The 22,651-nt window shown below is 45.7% G+C and overlaps 1 protein-coding gene across 2 annotated transcripts in view; it reads left to right on the top strand.

Moving 5' to 3' along the window:
- Window positions 1-620: 620 nt before the first annotated feature.
- LOC138802675 (uncharacterized) overlaps window positions 621-22,651 on the top strand; it is a 46,267-nt gene continuing 24,236 nt past the window's right edge. The window contains exons 1-2 of one of the 2 annotated variants that reach the window (XM_069986229.1): window positions 621-837; window positions 16,895-16,998. In XM_069986229.1, coding sequence (XP_069842330.1) covers window positions 16,911-16,998 — 88 coding nt within the window. In that variant the 5' untranslated portion in view covers window positions 621-837; window positions 16,895-16,910. The remainder of the gene's footprint in view (window positions 838-16,894; window positions 16,999-22,651) is intronic. The other variant, XM_069986230.1, reaches the window with a different exon arrangement.

The raw sequence follows: 22,651 nt of genomic DNA, 5'->3' as shown, positions 1-22,651 counted from the left end.
TTTTAGCTATCAAGCCCCATGAATCCTAGCTATGTCCATAATCTGATCTGGTAGACTTTCACTGGAGTCCATTAGTTTATGGTCACTATCACTTCTGCCAATCACATTACGGAACCTGTCTCTCTGAAAGAAGTTACATCCTACACAGCTGCAATCTGTTCTTTATATGTTTCAGACATGATTAAGATGAATACAGTAGTCACTTCTGACAAGTCTTGGAGCAGATGGCAAAGAGTTGTCTTTGTGCCAACCTGGGGGGAGGGCACCTTTCATTTATCAGGTGGAACTTAATGTTGAACTTGAAAAAAATGCAATACCTATGTTACTGTATACTAAAATATTATGTTATTAAATTATCCTCCACTTCTCATGCCCAGGAAAAGTCACTGCCAAACTCTCACACAGAGGAGTCTTGGATTTTGAGCTCATTGTACTAGTGGCCGAAAGCCAAGCACTTCATCATAGTATTAAACGAAAGATCAGTGTCCAGGGTTAACATATGAACATTTGTGATTCTACAAAGAGACCTCATGTGACTGCCAAATAGAACGTGAGGATTTATGCAGAAAAGACTTTAGGGCGGGTTTTAGATAATAGCTAGACTGCAACAAGCCATCAGCTTGACAGCATAGACTGGTTTTGCCTGTTGTAAATCATGGGAAAAAAAGAAGAGCGAGGCAGATAATTGAAGTGTGAGAGAGACAGCAGCTGGAAGTGAATACATATATATACAGACTCTAATCGTATTCCTGCGTTGGGATTGCTGGAACTATTCAGGAAAAATGCCGGAAGCAGAAGTCATTGAGTTTTTGACCATTTCACTAGCCCGGATCTCTGGTAAGTTTTTTAGTATAATAATTCATAAAAGTTATATGATGAACAACTCTTATAAATGAAAGAGTGATAGTAGCATTGTACCTTAAGCATATCTGTATGTTGTATAAATATATAGGCTGATTTGTTAGGCTGATTTGTTATTACTTTTGGTGATACATATTGCTGGCTTGCTGGCATCATGATAAAAAAGTTAAAAGGCATTATATAGGTGGTCATATATATTAGACTGCTGTTGGCCGACTATGCTATGTAAGTCAGGGTGGCCAACAGTCTGTAAATTCCTGGACAGTCTGTAAAAAGGGGGGGACTATTGTTTTTTGTCAGTGGAAGGAACTTGCACAGATCATTTTGTTAATGTTCATAGTAATTGCTACTAATGTGCTTATACCAGTATTCTATACTACAGACTCGTATATCACATGTATTCTTTCTCATTCATTATGGATTTCTAATATGTTCACAAAACGTGTTAGTTGTGCATGGTTAGAAACGTGGCCCATCTAGTCTGCCCTTTTAGTGTTTAGTATTATGTTTATCCCAGGCAGGTTTATATTCAGCTATTGTAAATTTACCTACAACATATGCTGGAAGTTTGTTCCAAGTATCTCCTACTCCGTCAGTAAAGTAATATTTTCTCATGTTGCTTCTGATCTTACCCTCCAACTAACCTAATATTGTGTCCCCTTGTTCTTGAGTTCAGCTTTTTATTAAAAACATTTTCATCTTGAACTTTATTGAGTTCTTTAGTATATTTCATCCAGACTATACAGATTCAAATCCTAAAGTCTTTACTGATATGTTTTATGCCTGACACCCTCCACCATTTTTGTAGCCCGTCTTTAGACCCGTTCTATTTTATCAATGTCCTTTTTTACTGGACACAGTATTCCAGATGTGGCCTCACCAGCGCTCTATACAGCGGGATCACAATCTCCCTCTTCCTACTGGTTATACCTCTAGCTATACACCCCAGCATACGATTTGCTTTCCCCACCATCTGGTTGCACTGGTGACTCATTTTAAGGCTGTCAGAAATCACTACCTCTAAATCCTTCTCTTCTGAAGTCTTTTCCAACACAGTACTGCCGATGTAATACTCAGATAGAGGATTCCTCCTTCCCAAGTGCATTATTTTACATTTGGAATCACTGCACAGCAGTTTCCATTGTTTGGACCACTTTTCTAGCAAAGCTAAATCATTTTCCATATTACCGACACCTCCAGGAATATCAACCCTATTGCACACTTTTATGTTGTCGGAAAACAGACAAACTTTCCCTTCCAAACCTTCTCCTATGTCACTTACACAAACATATTAAAAAGAATAGGACCCAGAACAGACCCTTGTGGCACACCACTTATAACCAGTCTCTGCTTGGAATATACACCATTAACAACAACCCTCTGATATCTATCCTTCAGCCAACCACAAATCCACTGAACTATCCAGGGATTAAGTCCAATTTTATCTAACTTCTCTCTCAGCTCTTTATGGGGAATTTTATAAAAGGCTTTGCTTAAGTCCAGATAGGCAATTTCCATGGCACCACCTTCATCCAGCACTTTTGTCATATAAACAAAGAAATCAATGAGATTAGTCTGACATGATCTGCCCTGGTTTTTTAAGTTGTCCAGAAAAACAGAAACAAATAAATCAGGCAACCTTAATACATGTGCATGCTTATTGTGTTCTTAATGGGGAGAGGAAATCTGGAAATGGGGAAGGGGAATCCTCTGGCAGCAGCACTTTTCCCAACATCCCCAATGGGTTCAGTCACATTCATCTCATATATATGGCCTGTCTGTGTGCATGTCATAAAAAATAGTAATAACTGATAAGTGATAGAAAAATAAACAAAATGGCCAAGACTATAAATTGCTGAGCAAGACAAAATGAGTTTTAAGTAGTTAAAGTATTTTTTTAATCACTTTTGATATAATGTAGTGACATGTTCAGACCCTGACCAGTCGCTAGAACAAGTATGGAGAGAAGCATTAGCTGAGTACTTCTCTGACCACTCTCTGCCGATGATAATGTGAAGGTCCTATAGACTTACATTGGGGTTCCATGTCGTTGATGTGGCACAGAGCTCAGAGAGATCGCAGGTAGCACTCTCTTCTCCCATCTCTTTCTAGTGATTGGATTGTCTAAACGCTCGCAATAAATTATTTATCACTCATGCAGAACTATCTGTAAGACACACACACACACACACACACACACAGAACATTAAATGGAGATATGAAGCAGCTCGAAGGAGAGAGGCCAAAATACAATAAAAGACACTTTAAGAATTCTAAAGCTATTTTGGTCATTTAATGGTTTTGTTTGCTGAAGAACATTTGAAGAATATTTTCTTCTTGTCAATATTCCTCAAATGTAACCAGAATATCTGAACAGAATGGCTGCTGTATTTTAAGCATATGTTCATTCATATGTATTTCTATAGAAATGGTGTCTGTCCTGGACTACAGTACATGATCGCTTCAGAATCATAATGTGTACCACATAATGATGCTTAAAGTATGGCTGGGTTCACACCACGTTCATGCTGTATACCAGCACTGGCAAACATTGGCATATGGTGGTAGACTTAATGATCTTTGTAGGAAATCTACTCATTGAAAATTGCCAAGGTGGCACTATCACATAGAACCAGAATAGATACATCAGAAGCTGAGAGGTAGCGATGAACCTACTTTCGTTCCTGTTTATCATCATTAATGAGTTTGACAGAAGGAGGTTACTGACATTCTTATAAGAGAAACAGATCGCTGATTTCAGGGAGATCAGCCAAATGATAATACTGCCGGCTGCTAGTGTAAGCGCTCAATGCAGTGAAATCCTAGGTGCATTGCCCCCTGGGAAACATGGATATGCAAAAGAAGAGCACATGGAGCCTCATTGAAGAGTCTCGAAACACAGGATAGCCAGATATCCCTCCAGGAAGGACCCAGCCAAGGGGTGGCTCCTGTAGGGAAACCACCAAAACCACCATATTAAGTGCCCCCAAAAGTCATTCCTATGTCCCTACTGGAAAGGCCAGTCCCATTTAGTTTGGAGATATGCTTGCTTGAGGAACTTAAGGAAACACTATCCTTGTAACGTAAAACAATAGTCTTAAAATGGGTAGCTGATGACCTTCCGTCTATATTGATGTGGAAACGGTTGGTTAACACCATTGTACCTTTTGAAATAGTGGTGTACCAGAACAAGATTACCAAAAAAATTCTCTAAAATATAGGATGTATGGAACAATATCCCCTAGACAGTGGTTTCCCCTGGCCCTTAGATAAATAGCTGCAATATGGATACAGTGGTTTATAGACTAGTGCTCATGGGATAGAGTGAAGAATCATATGCAATTATGTGTAGATGCTGTTATCTATGCAACTTACAAAGACTGTACTTGCAGAATAATTATTTGTTCTACACAATGCATTTGAAGGGTTTTCTTGGGGGGGGGGGAGCTTAAGAAATACTTTTTATTTTGTTGCGCTTATGTTGCTTACATGCAACAGTTTTTGTTAGGACTAGGGAACTAGACAACAGGTGATGCCCTGGAACTAGCACCCGCTCGCTGTCCCTGCCTTATTGCCTTGACTGCCCTAGGCGGCAGCAGACAACTGGTCAACAGTCCCAAGCCTATGCAAAGTAAGTCACAGAACACGGATAAGACTAACATACACAAATAAGAAAAATTGTGGTCAGAGGTCCAGATCGGCAACAATAGGTCTCTGCAGTTCAAAAAACGTAATCTAAGGGGGTAGTCACAGTCAAAGTCAGGAACCCAGTAAATTCAGCTCAGGAATAACGCTAGGTCAAGGTACACTTGCAGAACAGGGTTAAAGGAGGTTGATGAGGGGAGTAGTCTTATGGAGGCTGGAGTCCTGGCCCCATACCGTGATTGGGACAGAGACCCCAGCTTTCAGCCCCTAAGCAGAGTTGACTGGTGGTGTCAGCCGGCAGTCATAATCACTAAATCAGAAACACCGAAAGCCGTTAGGCTGGGGGCGGTGAAGCCCTAGCTATGGAAACATACGAGGACACCGGTCATCAGGGACGCCATTGGTGTGCCCCTAGCAAGCAGCCAGACCGGTTGTCAGGGATGCCGTTGGCGCTTACAGGGAGCAGTGCAGGGAGCTGCACGTGCCGGCCGCCCCTTAACAGTTTTTTTTAATAAAAGTTTAAAAAAATAAAAGTTTAAAAAAAAAAAAAATGTTTGACACATTTCATGTATCTAACCAGCCTTTCAGAGGTTGTTTCAACTTACATAGAAACATAGAAGATTGTCGGCAGAAAAAGACCACTGGGTCCATCTAGTCTGCCCTTTTAGTATTTTCTTTCTTATTATCTTAGGATAGATATATGTCTATCCCAGGCGTGTTTAAATTCTGTTTTTGTAGATTTACCAACCACCTCTGCTGGAAGTTTGTTCCAGGTATCTACTACTCTTTCAGTAAAATAATATTTTCTTACATTGCTTCTGATCTTTCCCTCAACTAACCTCTCACTGTGTCCTCCTGTTCTTGAGCTCAGTTTTTTTTACTAAAAACACTCCCCTCTTGAACCTTATTTAATCCCTTAACATACTTAAAGGTTTCAATCATGTCCCCCCTTTCCCGTCTTTCCTCCAGACTATACAGATTCAAATCTTTAAGTCTTTCCTGATATGGTTTATGCCTCACCCTCCACCATTTTTGTAGCCCGTCTTTGGACCCGTTCTATTTTATCAATGTCCTTTTTTAGGTGAGGTCTCCAGAACAGGACACAGTATTCCAGATGTGATCTCACCAGAGCTCTATACAGCGGGATCACTATCTCTTTCTTCCTACTGGTTATACCTCTAGCTATACACCCCAGCATATGATTTGCTTTCCCCACCGCCTGGTTGCAATGGTGACTCATTTTAAGGCTGTCAGAAATCATTACCCCTAAATCCTTCTCTTCTGAAGTCTTTTCCAACACAGTACTGCTGATGTGATACTCAGATAGAGGATTCCTCCTCCCCAAGTGCATTATTTTACATTTGGAAACGTTGAACTTCAATTTCCACTGTTTGGACCATTTATCTAGCAAAGCTAATTCATTTTTCATATTACTGACACCTCCAGGAATATCGACCCTATTGCACACTTTTGTGTCGTCAGCAAACAGACAAACATTACCTACCAAACCTTCTCCTATGTCACTTACAAACATATTAAAAAGAATAGGACCCAGAACAGACCCTTGTGGCACACCACTTGTAACCATTCTCTGCTCAGAATATACACCATTAACAACAACCCTCTGATATCTATCCTTTAGCCAACCACAAATCCACTGAACTATCCAGGGATTTAGTCCAATTTTCTCCAACTTCTCTATCAGCTCTTTATGGGGAACTGTATCAAAAGCTTTGCTGAAGTCCAGATAAGCGATATCCACAGCACCATCTTCATCCAGCACTTTTGTGGCATAATCAAAGAAATCAATGAGATTAGTCTGACATGATCGGCTCTCAGTAAAGCCATGCTGGTTTCGATCCATCAAATTGTTGATTCTTAGGTGATCCATTATCTTCTTTTTTAGAAGAGTTTCCATCATTTTCACTACTACAGATGTCAGGCTCACTGGCCTGTAGTTACTGGGCTCTTCTCTATTCCCCTTCTTGTGGATTGGTATAACATTGGCTGTTCTCCAATCATCCGGGACATCTCCAGTTAGCAGGGATTGGTTATACAGATCTGTCAGGGGGGCAGCAATCACAGATCTGAGTTCTTTAAGAACCCGTTAGATCCCGTTCACACTGAGTAATTCTCGCTGAATTTCAAACGGAGCCCGCTCCGCATACTCTCTATTAAGTTCTGCATGTCCTATTCATTGAATAGTCAATTCATTTCAATTCCTTCGGGGAATTTCCATTAAATTGATTTTTTCCAAAACTCCTTCAATCCAAGACCTGCCAGGATAAGGAGAGATACTCTGCATCTATTGTTGAGTGTGTTTGGTGTTTGTGTCCTTGTTTTATGAGTAGAAAATACAAAACAACACTACATTACATTTTTTCAGGAGACTCAGGGCCGTTTTAATACATTGGTGGGCCCAGTGCACAGCCCTCAATAGTGCCCCCCCCCCTTCCCTTTTGGCACATTGTATAATGTACTGAATTTGCCCCCACACTGTATCAAGAGCCCCAATACATACAGTAGTTACCTTATAACACTATTTCCACCATACAGTGATTACATATTACATAAAAACTGCACTAAACAAAACAGAAAGATATCACCAATGATACCATTACATAATACCGCCACATCATGACCCATAACACTACAACCCTATAACAGAGTGCAGTTACATCCAGTGACTCACCGGAGGCGTCTTCTCCGGGCTGTGAAATATTTTAGGCTCCAACACATACAGTAGTTAGGTCCCTTGTACCCCTATACAGTAGTTACACCCCTCTGTACCCCTACATAGTTACACTCATCTGTGCCTCCATAGTTTTAACCCTTTAAGGACATGGCCCATTTTCGTTTTTACGTTTTCGGTTTTTCCTCCTTGTGTTTAAAAGGTCATAGCACTTGCATTTTTCCACCTAGAAACCCACATGACCCCTTATTTTTTGCTTCACTAATTGTACTTTGCAATTACAGGCAGAATTTTTGCATAAAGTACACTGCGAAACCAGAAAAAAATTCAAAGTGTGGTGAAATTGAAAAAAAAAACGCATTTCTTTTATTTGGGGGAAATGTGTTTTTACGCCATTCGCCCTGTGGTAAAACTGACTTGTTATGCATGTTCCTCAAGTCGTTACGATTAAAACGATATATAACATGTATAACTTATATTGTATCTGATGGCCTGTAAAAAATTCAAACCGTTGTTAACCAATATACGTGCCTTAAAATCGCTCCATTCCCAGGCTTATAGCACTTTTATCCTTTGGTCTATGGGGCTGTGCGAGGTGTCATTTTTTGCGCCATGATGTGATCTTTCTATCGGTACCTTGATTGCGCATATACGACTTTTTGATCGCTTTATATTACATTTTTTCTGGATTTGATGCGACCAAAAATGCGCAATTTTGCACTTTGGGATTTTTTTGCGCTGACGCCGTTTACCGTACGAGATCAGGAATGTGATTAATTAATAGTTCGGGCGATTACGCACGCGGCGATAGCAAACATGTTTATTTATTTATTTATTTGTTTACTTTTATTTAAAACCTGGGAAAAGGGGGGTGATTCAGACTTTTATTAGGGGAGGGGGCTTTTTACTATTAACAACACTTTTTTTTTTTTTTTTACACATATACTAGAAGCCCCCCTGGGGGACTTCTAGTATATATACTTTGATCTCTCATTGAGATCTCTGCAGCATAGATATGCTGCAGAGATCCATGAGATCGGCACTCGTTTGCTTTCGGCTGCTGCAGCCGAAAACGAACGAGTGCCGAGCCGAGGACGGCGCCATCTTGGACGCGTCCCCGGCCGGCATCAGTAACGGAGATCGCTCCTCCGGGACAAGGTCCCGGAGGAGCGATCTCCCCCACTAGACACCAGGGAAACGTTGCCTCCGGTAATCGGAGGCAGCTGTCAACTTTGACAGCTGCCTCCGATTAGCTAATTAGCGGGCACGGCGATCAGACCGTGCCCGCTAATAGCGGCGGTCCCGGGCTACACGCGGCACCCGGGATCGCGGCACTTCAAAGCGGGGCCGCCGCGCGGCCCCGCTTTGAAGTGCAAGTGAGGACATAGGACGTACCGGTACGTCCTATGTCCTTAAGAGGTTAAGGTGTCCCTGTAGTATATAGACCCTCATGTGCTCCTCCAGTTATATACAGCCCTCCTGTGCGTTCCCCCATTAGTATATAGCCCCCTGTGCTCTCCCCCAATAGTATATAGCCCCCCCATGTGCTCTCCCCAATAGTATATAGCCCCCCTGTGCTCTCCAATAGTATATAGCCCCCCTGTGCTCTCCCACAATAGTATATAGCCCCCTTGTGCTCTCCCACAATAGTATATAGCCCCCCTGTGCTCTCCCACAATAGTATATAGCCCCCCTGTGCTCTCCCACCAATAGTATATAGCCCCCCTGTGCTCTCCCCAATAGTATATAGCCCCCCTGTGCTCTCCCCAATAGTATATAGCCCCCCTGTGCTCTCCCCAATAGTATATAGCCCCCCTGTGCTCTCCCCAATATATAGCCCCACTGTGCTCTCCCCCATAGTATATAGACCCCTGTGCTCCCCAATAGTATATAGACCCCTGTGCTCCCCCATAGTATATAGCCCCCTGTGCTCCACAATAGTATATAGCTCCCCTGTGCTCCCCAATAGCATATAGCTCCCCTGTGCTCCCCCATAGTATATAGCCCCCTGTGCTCCCCCATAGTATATAGCCCCCTGTGCTCCCCAATAGTATATAGCTCCCCTGTGCTCCCCAATAGTATATAGCTCCCCTGTGCTCCCCAATAGTATATAGCTCCCCTGTGCTCCCCAATAGTATATAGCTCCCCTGTGCTCCCCCATAGTATATAGCCCCCCTGTGCTCCCCCATAGTATAAAGCCCCCTGTGCTCCCCCATAGTATATAGCCCCTGTGCTCCCCCATAGTATATAGCCCCTGTGCTCCCCCATAGTATATAGCTCCCCTGTGCTCCCCCATAGTATATAGCTCCCCTGTGCTCCCCAATAGTATATAGCTCCCCTGTGCTCCCCCATAGTATATAGCCCCCCTGTGCTCCCCCATAGTATAAAGCCCCCTGTGCTCCCCCATAGTATATAGCCCCTGTGCTCCCCCATAGTATATAGCCCCTGTGCTCCCCCATAGTATATAGCTCCCCTGTGCTCCCCCATAGTATATAGCTCCCCTGTGCTCCCCCATAGTATATAGCCGCCCCCCATAGTACATAGCTCCCCTGTGCTCCCCCATAGTATATAGCCACCCCCCCATAGTACATAGCTCCCCTGTGCTCCCCAATAGTATATAACCCCCCCATAGTATATAGCTCCCCTGTGCTCCCCCATAGTATATAGCTCCCCTGTGCTCCCCCATAGTATATAGCTGCCCCCCCATAGTACATAGCTCCCCTGTGCTCCCCCATAGTATATAGCCGCCCCCCCATAGTACATAGCTCCCCTGTGCTCCCTAATAGTATATAACCCCCCCATAGTATATAGCTTCCCTGTGCTCCCCAATAGTATATAGCCCCCCCCATAGTATATAGCTCCCCTTTGCTCCCCCATAGTATATAGCCCCCTGTGCTCCCCCATAGTATATAGCCCCCTGTGCTCCCCCATAGTATATAGCTCCCCTGTGCTCCCCCATAGTATATAGCTCCCCTGTGCTCCCCAATAGTATATAGCCGCCCCTCCCATAGTATATAGCTCCCCTGTGCTCCCCCATAGTATATAGCCGCCCCCCCATAGTATATAGCTCCCCTGTGCTCCCCAATAGTATATAGCCGCCCCTCCCATAGTATATAGCTCCCCTGTGCTCCCCAATAGTATATAGCCACCCCTCCCATAGTATATAGCTCCCCTGTGCTCCCCCATAGTATATAGCCGCCCCCCCATAGTATATAGCCCCCTGTGCTCCCCAATAGCATATGCGCTCCCCCTCCCATATAATATTGAAAAAAACAAACACTTACTCACCTAGGTCCACGCGTTCCTCTTCTCTTCCCTCTTGAGGCCGCACTTCCTGTGGTCACAAGAGGCTGCACTCCCCTTACCCTCGCGCCGACGCTCCAGTGACGTCGGGCGCTAGAGGGAGAGTGCGGCCTCTTGTGACCGCAGGAAGTGCGGCCACAAGAGGGACTGACAGGGAGGGAGCCAATATCTCTCTCTCTGTCAGTATCGCTGCTGCTGAAGCGCCGCAGCAGCAGCGGGCGGGCGGGGGCAGCGGCGGACGGGGGGGGGGGGGCCTGCAGGGGGCGCCATGGAGGGGTAAGTAGATTACCCATCCATGGCGCTCCCCCCTGACAGGCTGGTGGCCGGAGCCCTGTGCGACCGCACTGGTCGCACATAGCAACGGCCGGCCTGCTCAGGGGGGCCTCTTTAACCAGTGGGCCCGGTGCACGTGCACCATGTGCCCTCTGGTTAAAGCGGCCCTGAGGAGACTCCATCATCTGACAGGGAGTGATCTGCACTGAGATCAACCAGCTGGCATATGGAGTCTTGCAGTCAATGCAGCATAGAAAAGAACTATGTAAATAACCTATCCAGTAAAAGTAAAAACAACTTTTTCTCTAGTGTCTCCCATAGCATTTTTTAATGTCTGACCTATAAAAGAGCCCTGAAACATGACCAGGGATATTACCAAACCAGACACCCATGTGTGTAGACAGCTGTTTCTGGGTTTGTGTCCTTTGTACGGGCAGAGCAGGGTGCTATATCATAAAATTGTAGTTCAGTTGGAATCCTCTTGTCTGATGCCTCCCAGCAGTGTTGTGTGTCTTGTGGATTCAGGCCCAGGCCCTGTGCTGCCTGCTCTCCTCCCACTTGCTGCTTGCTGCCCACCCTGATCAGTCTGCCAATCCCTGCTAAACTGCTACCTTTCTGCTGTGCTTCCACATCTGGCCTCTAGGGCTGGTCACACACACTCTCACAGACTTAAAATGCCAATGTCCATTACTAAGTTTTCCCCCACCTATCCATGTAAGGGCCTGTTCAAACACTGAATAATTCTCACAGAATTTCAAGCGAAGACCACACCGCAGACTTTGCTTGAAGTTCTACCTCTCCTATTCAATGAATAGGATGCCTTGTTTGCCCTCCGCTCTCCCTGAAGGAATTGAAATGAATTGACTGTTCAATGAATAGGACAGGCAGAACTTAATAGAGAGTATGCGGAGCGGGCTTCGCTTGAAATTCAGCGAGAATTACTCAGTGTGAATGGGATCTAAAGCATCAGCTACTTGTTCCTGAGCATTTTTGATTTCCCTTGGGTCCCTAGTGAAGGTGTATCCTGTATTTGCCATCCTGCATATACCTAGCTGACTCGCTTATGCCACACACTGGTACAATGAAGTCTGTTGGCCCAGCCACTTTCCATGCCAGGACCACTTTTGTGGAGAGGTGTCCCTTAGCAACAAAAGTCTAGCTCCTGAATTCTGGATAGGGATAATGCATGAAGACCTAGAGCACAGGTGTAAAATTTGTGGCCCTCCAGCTACAATTCATCTTATGCCTGGCTTTGGTTGTCCAGGGATGATGGGAATTGTAGTTTTGCAACTGCTGGAGGGCCACGAGTTTGATACCTGTGGGGTATCCAAAGCCATACTGATTCAGTAGCATTCTGGGTCCACATTATATAACTACATACATGTGCATAAGAAGTAAGAAGAGTATTCTATATTATGAGGATATTATTCCGGAAAGAAGTTGAAATGGGTAAGAATGGCATTCAGGCTGATGTTCAGGTTGTTTTGTTGTATGACATATTTGTATCATGTACTTTTCTGTAGAGATGATTTGATGAAGACGGCACATACAATACTAAGGTTACCTACTGACCTACAATTTCATTTTATGCCGTGCGCAAGAACCATGTGATCATCTAGTGGGCTGTCATTGTCAATGAGTCTCAGCAGCAAGAGTTTTACCATACTTATGGACTAATCCTATTTTACCATATTAAAATCCCTGTATTATTGCAACATGTTATGATATATGATGCCTAAAGCAGATGCCCAGATACTGATGGTTACTGGTGCATACTTTCATTTGAGTCTGTTCCACATTTAGGTGTGAACCAAGGCTTAGGGAGTGACATTTTAAGTTCTTACTGTGCATCTTGATAAGTTTTTATCTATTCTATCAAATGAAAATTTGAAAGAGTTTGTCAATAGTACTGTATATTATGCTGCATTTACACGGATTTACACGTCTTTCACCGATTTACCCTATGTAAAAGATGGGCTTAAGCGATCGTAAAAACGATCGCAATAGCGATTTTTCTTACAAATTTTCAAACAATTTTTCTAACGATTTATTTGTCTAAACGCTGATCGTTATGAAAACCAAATAGTTGCTTCAAAATCGTTAAACGATCGATTAGGCGAATTATTGCTCGGTGTAAACATAGCATTAGAAACACAAATTCACATACTACACCTTGACAACACTAGAAGAGCACTGAAGAAGACAATGTGATATGTTTATGTTTTTATGTTCAAATAAAAACATATTTAAATTAAAAAGAAAACAATCTAGAGGGCCATATCTAGCACAGCACACATTGTGCAACATGTTGGTATGGTATTTGCAATAAAACACAGTCTGACATGGAGAACATTGCGTGCAGTTGTGGTCCAAAAAATTTAATGCATGGGTCATCATGACAATAGTAAGAGAGACTAAGAGTAAACATCCACAGCAGTAGAAGTGTAGTAACCTAATAAAAAATGTTGATGAGTACGAACAACATCCTGATAACAATTTGACAGTCGATTCAGCATGTGCACAGGTTAGAAAAATAGATGTATAATCATACTAAATCATGATGTAGTGAGCTCCCGAACAGCTGGAACACTGGAACTCTATCCTACTGATTTTACCAAAGATGTTATTCTGGAAGTGTGGTCACTGAATTATAATTTAGTATGATGGAGTGATTCATTCAGTGAGCGAGTCATTCACAGGAACATGTTCAGTCCATGTGGTTAGGTGTAGCGTCTAGGACTTAAAGGGGGGGAGGAATACAGTATGAATAAGGTATCAATGGTTTCCCATTAGAAATTTGTATTTGTTAGGGATAATTCTATGGACATATATTTTCTTGTTTGGAAGGGAGCCATTAAAATATGCAAACCATTAGGACATTGACGAGCTTATTCAGTTACAGGAGACACATTTCTTGCCTGAAAAAGTGTTTCTTAAAGCAAAGTCTGCTGAGGGAAGGGCATAATAGTCAAGAGATATCACTTTATTAAAAATGGAAGAACTACACCTATCAGAACTATCAACTTCCTGTCCACGGGAGTGTCTTTTTTATCAAGAGTCGACTTAACTGTTTCCCACTTGGCCTCAAGGTCCTTTCACATGGGCCGATCTTTGGGCAAACAAGCGTTCCTAGGAACACTAGTTGCTGACAATCACCCCATGTAAAAGGGCCAGTGATCAGTCAATGATTGAACAATTGCTTATTTTCCAGCTGATTGGATTATCCCATTCAGTGCATTGTTGTCACCAGCACCAGTCATAGAGTTTGATCGATTCTGTGGCCCAGTCTGTTGACCCTTGTAAAAGGATGTGTACATGGTGCCAGACCTGCATACCCTTGTAACTAATACAGAGGTGCATAAAGATGGTACTGACAACTAAATCTGCTTATAGTTTGTCCAATAGGGACTGCAAAGAGGGAACCAGATTGTAAAGAGGTTAAAAACAGAGCTAGTAGAGAAATACTGTATAAGACAAGAGTAGACCAAGCTTTCTAGCAATTCAGAGATGAAGGGAAGATTAGAGTTGGTAGTTACAAGTGCATGACATTTCCAGAGTTGTTTTCTTTGTTTTGTTTTGTGTAATAAGGTTATGACAGATTGTTTAAAAGATGAGGTAAAGATACCAGAAGAAAGAGACAAGCTAAATATTTTAGGTGAATAATGACAGCTTGGTAAGAGAAGTGGACTAGGTGTAAGGGAACAGGATCACTAATGCAGGTAGTAGGGTTGGCAGAAGAGTGGGGGCTGAGACTTCTTTTTTTGGTATTGGGTCAAAGTTTGAAAGTGAACAAGAGGCAACGCTAGAGTGAAGGGGGTTGATAGTATTGGATGATAGCTATATGCATAGTGCTGGTGGATAACTATATGCATAGTGCTGGAGGATAACTATATGCATGGTGCTGGAGGATAACTATATGCATAGTGCTGGAGGATAACTATATGCATGGTGATGGAGGATAACTATATGCATGGTGCTGGAGGATAACTATATGCATGGTGCTGGAGGATAACTATATGCATGGTTTTGCCAATTTTATCTTTGAAAAGGCTGCCAGGTCTTTTGTAATGAGCTATATGATAGATACCCAAACAGGACTATTGTATTGGATATTATAGATGTGGAGATAAGAGAAGGATCTTGTTTGGCACGGTGAAGGGTAAAGTTGTAGATTTGAAATGTTAACTTGTAATAAAAAAAAAAAATCAGCTTTTTACGATTTTCTTATCAGACATTCACCATACAGTACCTAGAGCACAACTATAGAAAGAAGTTTGAGGTATGCCCCAAGGTTTCTTTTGTGCCTTGAGGGTCAAAGTTGTGGGAGTAAATGGTGTGACTGGGTTGTCAATTGGGTTTAAAAGATTTCCGTTAGCATCCAACTAATCCAGTGGAGGAACAGATGGGGGCTCATTTTAAGCAACATAGATACAGATAGTGGCACACTATGAGGGCCTAACTACAGTTAGGGGCATTTTAGGAGGAGTTAGTAAAAAGGTGTAAAATGCGTGGGAAAAGTAGGAATTCTAAGATGTTTGTGAAACAAATGTGTTCATTGTATACTGTTGTTTTTTAGTAACCGTATGACTGTATTGGTTAGAAGTATTCAGTATTATTATACATAGAACACTGGCATACACATATGCCCATTGTGAGATACATTCTTGTTTTCGGGGTGAGGAGTGGGGTTGTAAAACGTATATTTATGTAGCCTAGTAATGTTAGTGTGGGGTGGAGCTAAAGGATGGGCCCTGAGAATGCACTCCTCTTGTGGACCCAAGGTACTCCAGAGCGGCATAATGAGAGTGCATATTACTCAAGGCAGAGAAATAAAAAGACTGGCAGCAAAGTGAATTGGCAAGGTGAGCCCTGGTGCGGATTTAGTAAAACTGTTTGTCAGCTTAACAGGACAAACTGTTAAAATTGAAAAACAAGCAAATGACTTTACACTTACCCAGAACTTACAGCAGCCACCTGCAACCAAGACTGGACTGGGACTAAAAGACAGTACTGGCATACAAACCCCACCAGACCACATACCATATCACCACCAACCTCCATACTGCAAAAAAACAATGATACACAATAGGCTGCAACACATTTTGCGATATGTAATCACATTCTTCAGCACTTCTTATACTACACTAAACCATCAGCACTACACGGAAAAAAAGTAACCTGTTAACACATAGTCACAATATTGAGGACTGGTGGCGTAGCTATAGGGGTCGCAGCGGTCGCCATGGCGACTGGGCCCCTACACTAGGGGGGCCCGCACGGCCCCCCTTGCCACTTGTCTCTTTAAGCATCCCGAAAAGCTGCGGCCGCGCAGCTTCTCGGGATGCACAGATCGCTTTGATGTTCCGCCCACACAGTGAGCGGGCGGAACCTTAAAGTGAGCAGAATGCAGGAGCAGGACCTGTCAGCGTCCTGCTCCTGCATTCCCTCCCATAGGCTGCTGACACTTCATACCAGCAGCCTATGGGACGCCGGGACGTGGCCTCTCCGGCAGGTGTGATGATGTGACGTCATCACGCCTGCCGGATGTTTGCTTTTTTAGGGGCACCTCTGGGGGCATAATTAGTTCATGGGGGCACCTATGGGGGCATTATTAGCTCATGGGGGCACCTGTGGGGGCATTACTAGTTCATAGGGGCACCTCTGGAGGCATTATTAGCTCATGGGGGCACCTCTGGGGGCATTATTAGCTCATGGGGGCACCTCTGGGGGCATTATTAGCTCATGGGGGCCACCTCTGGGGGCATTATTAGCTCATGGGGGCACCTCTGGGGGCATTATTAGTTCAGGGTGCCACCTCTGGGGGCATTATTAGCTCATGGGGGCACCTCTGGGGGCATTATTAGTTCATGGGGGCACCTCTGGGGGCATTATTAGCTCAAGGGGGCACCTCTGGGGGCATTATTAGTCCATAGGGGCACAGCAGGGAATCCTACATACAGGGGGCACAGCAGGGGATCCTACATACAGGGGGCATCCCACATTCCTACTTGCTTTACTGCACATAACACCAAACTGCGCAGTTACTTTGGGAGCCTACAGGAGGGAGAAAGGGAAGGAAGTTGCTAGAAATGTGAGGAGCCTAAATTGTTTGTCTCGCAGGTTCTGAAAAGATGAAATGTATCTGGAAGAAATCATCATGGAGGACTGGGCCGGATGGAGAGGAAAAGGGAAAGTGACGCCTCAGATCCAAGAAGACGTCACCTGTGAGTCCCTGTATGATGGTTTTCTTATTTAGTAGAACATTATTTTTTTTTAAGGGGTGCCCCGAGGTGGAAAAGGTTGGGAAGCACTGCACTAATCTGTCCCGCTGCACCCGCTGGCACATGCTGTCATCTGCGGGAACCACATCTACTACATTATCTGTACTCAGAGATACCACTGTGTTATCTGTGGTGTTACATAGGACTGCAAGTGACTACTATATTATCTGTACTCAGAGGGATATCACTGTGTTATCTGTGGTGTTACATAGGACTGCAGGTGACTACTACATTATCTGTACTCAGAGATATCACTGTGTTATCTGTGGTGTTACATAGGACTGTGTAACGCCCGGAGTAGTGGATCCACTGGACCGGCACCAGCGATGGCACAAACCTCACCAGGGAGCGGAGTCTAAGGGACCGCTGGTTTTCACCAGAGCCCGCCGCAAGGCGGGATGGACTTGCTGCGGCAGACGACCCCCAGGTCGCTACCCCTGGCTTGGTTGCTGGTGTCGGCAGGCGAGGCGTGGCAGGAGATGGCACAGGCAATAGTCTGCAGATGAGAGAGCACGTGACAGGCTGGACACGGGAACAGGTGGAGTGACAGGGGAACAGGAACCAGGAACGGGGACTTGGGACCAGGTAACGGACAGGACTCAGGAACAGGGACTTGGGACCAGGTAACGGACAGGACACAGGAACAACAGGGAGCTGGGCCAAACGCTATGGGAAGCATGTAGAGGCTCCAACACTAAGGACAGGGCATGCTGGGATTTATAGGGGAGTGATTGGTGACACTACCCAATTAGGAGCGCACTGCCCCTTTAAATCTGAGACAGCCGGCGCGCGCGCGCCCTAGGAGGCGGGGACGCGCGCGCCGGCCGGCACAGACCGCGACATGCATGGAGGAGAGGTGAGGCGCCCCAGGGGCCGAAGCAGCAGCAGCGCCGGGTCCCTACACAAGGACCCCGGCGGCTGCACGGGACAGGAGGCGGTCGCGGCGGCAACCCGGAACGCGGGAAGCCGCCGCGGCCGTGACAGTACCCCCCCCTTTGGCCTCCCCCTCTTTCTTGCCTGCAAATGGCACAGGAAGCCACAAAGTCTTTGACATCTTGGGATAGGCTGGGCCACCAGTAGTGGCGAGAGATCCGTTGGCCGGTCTTACGGACTCCAGGGTGCCCGGCCTCCAACGAGGAATGTCCCCACTTCAAAATACCTCTTTGAAGCGCAGGGTGAACATGAGTCTTTCCGGGGGGTACTCTCTGAAGAGTGGAGGTGACGACTGGTACTAGGCGATCAGGCGGTATAACGTGGCAAGGGACTGTGGGTCTGTGGACGAGGACCTTCTGTAAGTTCTTCCGGTGGTGAGAGGACACGACCTTAGTCTTGGGTACGGGGAGAGGGTACACCTCGGCAGAGAAGGCATCCGCCGAGTCTTGGTCTTCTGCCGGTAGGCCGGATAGAGGCTTGGCCGGGACAGGAAATGACATAATACACTTGGTCTGAGGTGACTTGAGACACTGGTGGGAACAGTCCTGACCCCAACTGAGAATCTCCCCGGTTCTCCAGTCCAGCTGAGGGGCATGTTCTTGTAGCCACGGGAGTCCCAGGAGGACCGCGGGGGAAGAATGGGGCAGGACGTAGAAGGATATCTCTTCTTGATGTAAAGGACCCACCTGGAGGACTAAAGATGCGGTCTGGTAGTACACACGGTCGGTAAGAATTTCGCCCGTGACCGAGGAGATAGTCAGGGGCCTGGCTAGTCGGGTCACGGGTAGCCGCCATCTTTGGACCAATGTTGCCGCAATAAAACTGCCTGCTGAGCCAGAATCGAGGAAGGCAGTAGTCTGATGATTTTGTCCTGAGGGAGTCCGGATGGAAACTGGCATAGACAGACTTGGAATGGTGGCATTCGCACCTAGGGACACCTGTCCCACCGGACCTAGGTGCGAGCATCCTCCGGATGTTTGGGGACGTAGGGGACATCCCAGCCGGAAGTGATCGGAACCACCGCAATAGAGACAGAGATTCTGCTCCAGGCGCCGGATTCTTTCATCAGGCGTCAGGTGAGCCCGTTCCACCTGCATAGGAATCTCAGGAGAGGGTTGGGACATCGAAAGGTCAGGATTCTGGAAAACCGGCGCCAGCTGGGGATGGCGACGGGAATGGGTTAGTAAATGTTCATGCCGAACCTCCTCCTCCCTCTCCGAAAAACGAGTATCAACTCGGGTGGCCAGTAGAATGAGTTCGTTCAGGGAGGTAGGCAGGTCTCGGGCAGCGAGCACGTCTCTCACTCGACTAGACAGGCCCTTCTTGAAGGTGGCCAATAGGGCGGCCTCGTTCCAGTCCAATTCAGCTGCCAGGGTGCGGAACTGGATGGCGTAGTCACCAACAGAGGAGCTGCCTTGAGAGAGGTTGAGGAGAGCAGTCTCGGCTGAAGAAGCACGGGCAGGTTCCTCAAAGACGGAGCGAAACTCGAATAGGAAGGCCCGGAGATTGGCAGCAACAGGATCATCACGGTCCCACAGTGGCGTGGCCCAGGCCAGGGCTCTACCCTCTAATAGGCTGATGATGAAAGCCACTTTAGAGCGCTCGGTGGAAAACTGACTACTCAAAAGTTCAATGTGCATGGTGCACTGAGTCAGGAATCCTCTGCACAACTTAGAGTCCCCAGAGTACTTGCTTGGGAGGGCCAGTCGGAGTGAAGAAGCAGCGTCAGGAGATGGTGTGCGCTGGGCAGTAGTCTGCTGCTGTAAGGCGGCAGTGAGTTGCTGGATCTGCTGTGACTGTTTCTGGATTTGTTGAGCCTGTTGCGCGACCACTCTGGCGACGTCACGGAGATCTGGCACCTCGCCGGGATCCATGGTTGGAGCCTACTGTAACGCCCGGAGTAGTGGATCCACTGGACCGGCACCAGCGATGGCACAAACCTCACCAGGGAGCGGAGTCTAAGGGACCGCTGGTTTTCACCAGAGCCCGCCGCAAGGCGGGATGGACTTGCTGCGGCAGACGACCCCCAGGTCGCTACCCCTGGCTTGGTTGCTGGTGTCGGCAGGCGAGGCGTGGCAGGAGATGGCACAGGCAATAGTCTGCAGATGAGAGAGCACGTGACAGGCTGGACACGGGAACAGGTGGAGTGACAGGGGAACAGGAACCAGGAACGGGGACTTGGGACCAGGTAACGGACAGGACTCAGGAACAGGGACTTGGGACCAGGTAACGGACAGGACACAGGAACAACAGGGAGCTGGGCCAAACGCTATGGGAAGCATGTAGAGGCTCCAACACTAAGGACAGGGCATGCTGGGATTTATAGGGGAGTGATTGGTGACACTAACCAATTAGGAGCGCACTGCCCCTTTAAATCTGAGACAGCCGGCGCGCGCGCGCCCTAGGAGGCGGGGACGCGCGCGCCGGCCGGCACAGACCGCGACATGCACGGAGGAGAGGTGAGGCGCCCCAGGGGCCGAAGCAGCAGCAGCGCCGGGTCCCTACACAAGGACCCCGGCGGCTGCACGGGACAGGAGGCGGTCGCGGCGGCAACCCGGAACGCGGGAAGCCGCCGCGGCCGTGACAGACTGCAGGTAACATAAGGTGAAATATTCAGGTGGTGATTTATCCAGGTTGCAGAAGTTCAAACTTCATCGTGCCCTGCTGACAGTTTATTATGGGAGTTGTAGTTTTGCAGCATGTGGCTCTTCAGGTTGCAGCACTACAACCCCCATCGTTTCCAACTGGCAGTTCATGATGAGAGTTGTAGTTTTTCAGCTGGAGAGTCAAAGATTGGAATACAACGATTAGACAATGATACAGTACAGTCCATTAATTATAGGGGGCAGTAGTGCAGTACATGAGGTGGAGGCAGTGACAGTGCATTAGAACATGGTGGCACATTAGAGTAATTGGATATAACGTTAGATATGACTTTGCCTGATCGGGTGAGATGGGGGGCCCCAAGCTAAAATTTTGCACCAGGGCCCATCAGCCTTTAGCTACGCCCCTGTTGAGGACCCTCACTCTTCACCCAGGTATGTTACAGCCAAATAACTAATATCCAACCCCCACCCCTTAGAGATACTCTAATCTTCTTCTCTATCTGGACCAGACTGTCATGATGACTTCTCTCAGCCAAATCTGTTAGACAAACATCTTTGTCAGATATATATTTTACAGTGCTCTCTTTTCCATATCCAAAGTGCCCAAAATGATGATAATGTCACAAGCAAAGAAAGAAACTGATAAACTCCCCAAAATGTACCAGGATCCAGGTTATCATACCCCACAACAGCTTGGGGGCACATCCTTCGTTTGTTTTTTTAGGTGCTTTTAATTGTTTAGCCTTCTAAATAAAGCTAAATCCCATCTGTCTGCGACACTGAACCCAGGTCATGATGTACCGGGAACCCGGGAGAAGATGACAGCCAGTGGGGCAGGAGCTTTGTGATATGGTGCAGCTTAGGCTCGGGAAGTGGTAAACATACAGTATTGGCTTTTTTCATTCTCCCCCCCACCCTCTGCTCGTAGTGATTTTTTGCCCTGCACCGGAACTCTCCTTTAATGGAATATGTTCTGCTCTTTTAACTCCCCCTCATACTGGTCCATAACATGGTGCCCTATCGAGAAGCATGGGGTCATACAACATTACTTAGCTTTCTCCACTGACTCTATGGTAGATTCATGTGTAAATTGCGCAGAGTCATCTCATTATTCAAAACTGTCGAGAACAATATTATAGTACACAATATAAGTGATATATCCTTATTATCATTACAACATATTCCATTAAATCACTGAAGAAGTATCCAACCCCTTTAATTCATGTCATCATTTCTGACTCCCAACCAGTGTGTCTCACAATACACAGCATTGAGTTTGGGGAAATACTACAGCCTTCTTCTTCTTCTTCTTCTTCTTCTTCTTCTATATTTATTATTTCTGGGAAAAAGACCAGGGGGTCTTGGGCAAAATAAAATCTCTAGGCACGGAAATTATTACTAGATAAGGAAGCCTATCAGTGACATACTTCTCAGAAGTTGGAAAATTACTGCTGGTGATAGAGCATTCTGTTTTACTGGGGATTTATATGCATTGTCCAATATAAGGTGGACGGCTGGCTTGTAACAGGATATCACTATGGTACTCACACTCACTACCTTCTACTTCATTTATTTTATTGGGTTTATCAGTTAGAGGAATGGCTGAAATGGACACAATACCCACATTGACATTCACAGGACATTCACTGGAGGATCGAAACTTTCTGAGCCTCCTCTGCAGCTGATACTACAGTAGCCGAGATGCTATAGCTTTCACCCATAGCTCTAGGGTTCACGCTTTAAACTCTTTTCACCCCCCTTTTTACATTCTTTTGCATCAGTTTGATGATGATAAATTGACCTAGAGAAAACATTTGTGTGACTTTTCACCTTATCTACACAAGTGCAAGATATAGATATATTGTTTTTAGTCTAAGACCTAACAGTTTGCGTATATTCACTACAATGTAAGATGTTTCTACATGATGCCACCAGCAGGTCTTTACTTTGTATTCCCTATATGTAACTATTGTCTGGAAAGAGATTACTATATACATTTTAGCAGAAATATCTTCTCCCACAAAACACACACATGTTAAATTACTAAGTTATTAGTG

Source organism: Dendropsophus ebraccatus, chromosome 10 (genome assembly GCF_027789765.1).
Source record: "Dendropsophus ebraccatus isolate aDenEbr1 chromosome 10, aDenEbr1.pat, whole genome shotgun sequence".
Lineage (NCBI taxonomy): Eukaryota > Metazoa > Chordata > Amphibia > Anura > Hylidae > Dendropsophus > Dendropsophus ebraccatus.
The sequence above is the reverse complement of the archived record's forward strand: the minus strand, read 5'-3'. Positions and strand labels throughout refer to the sequence as shown.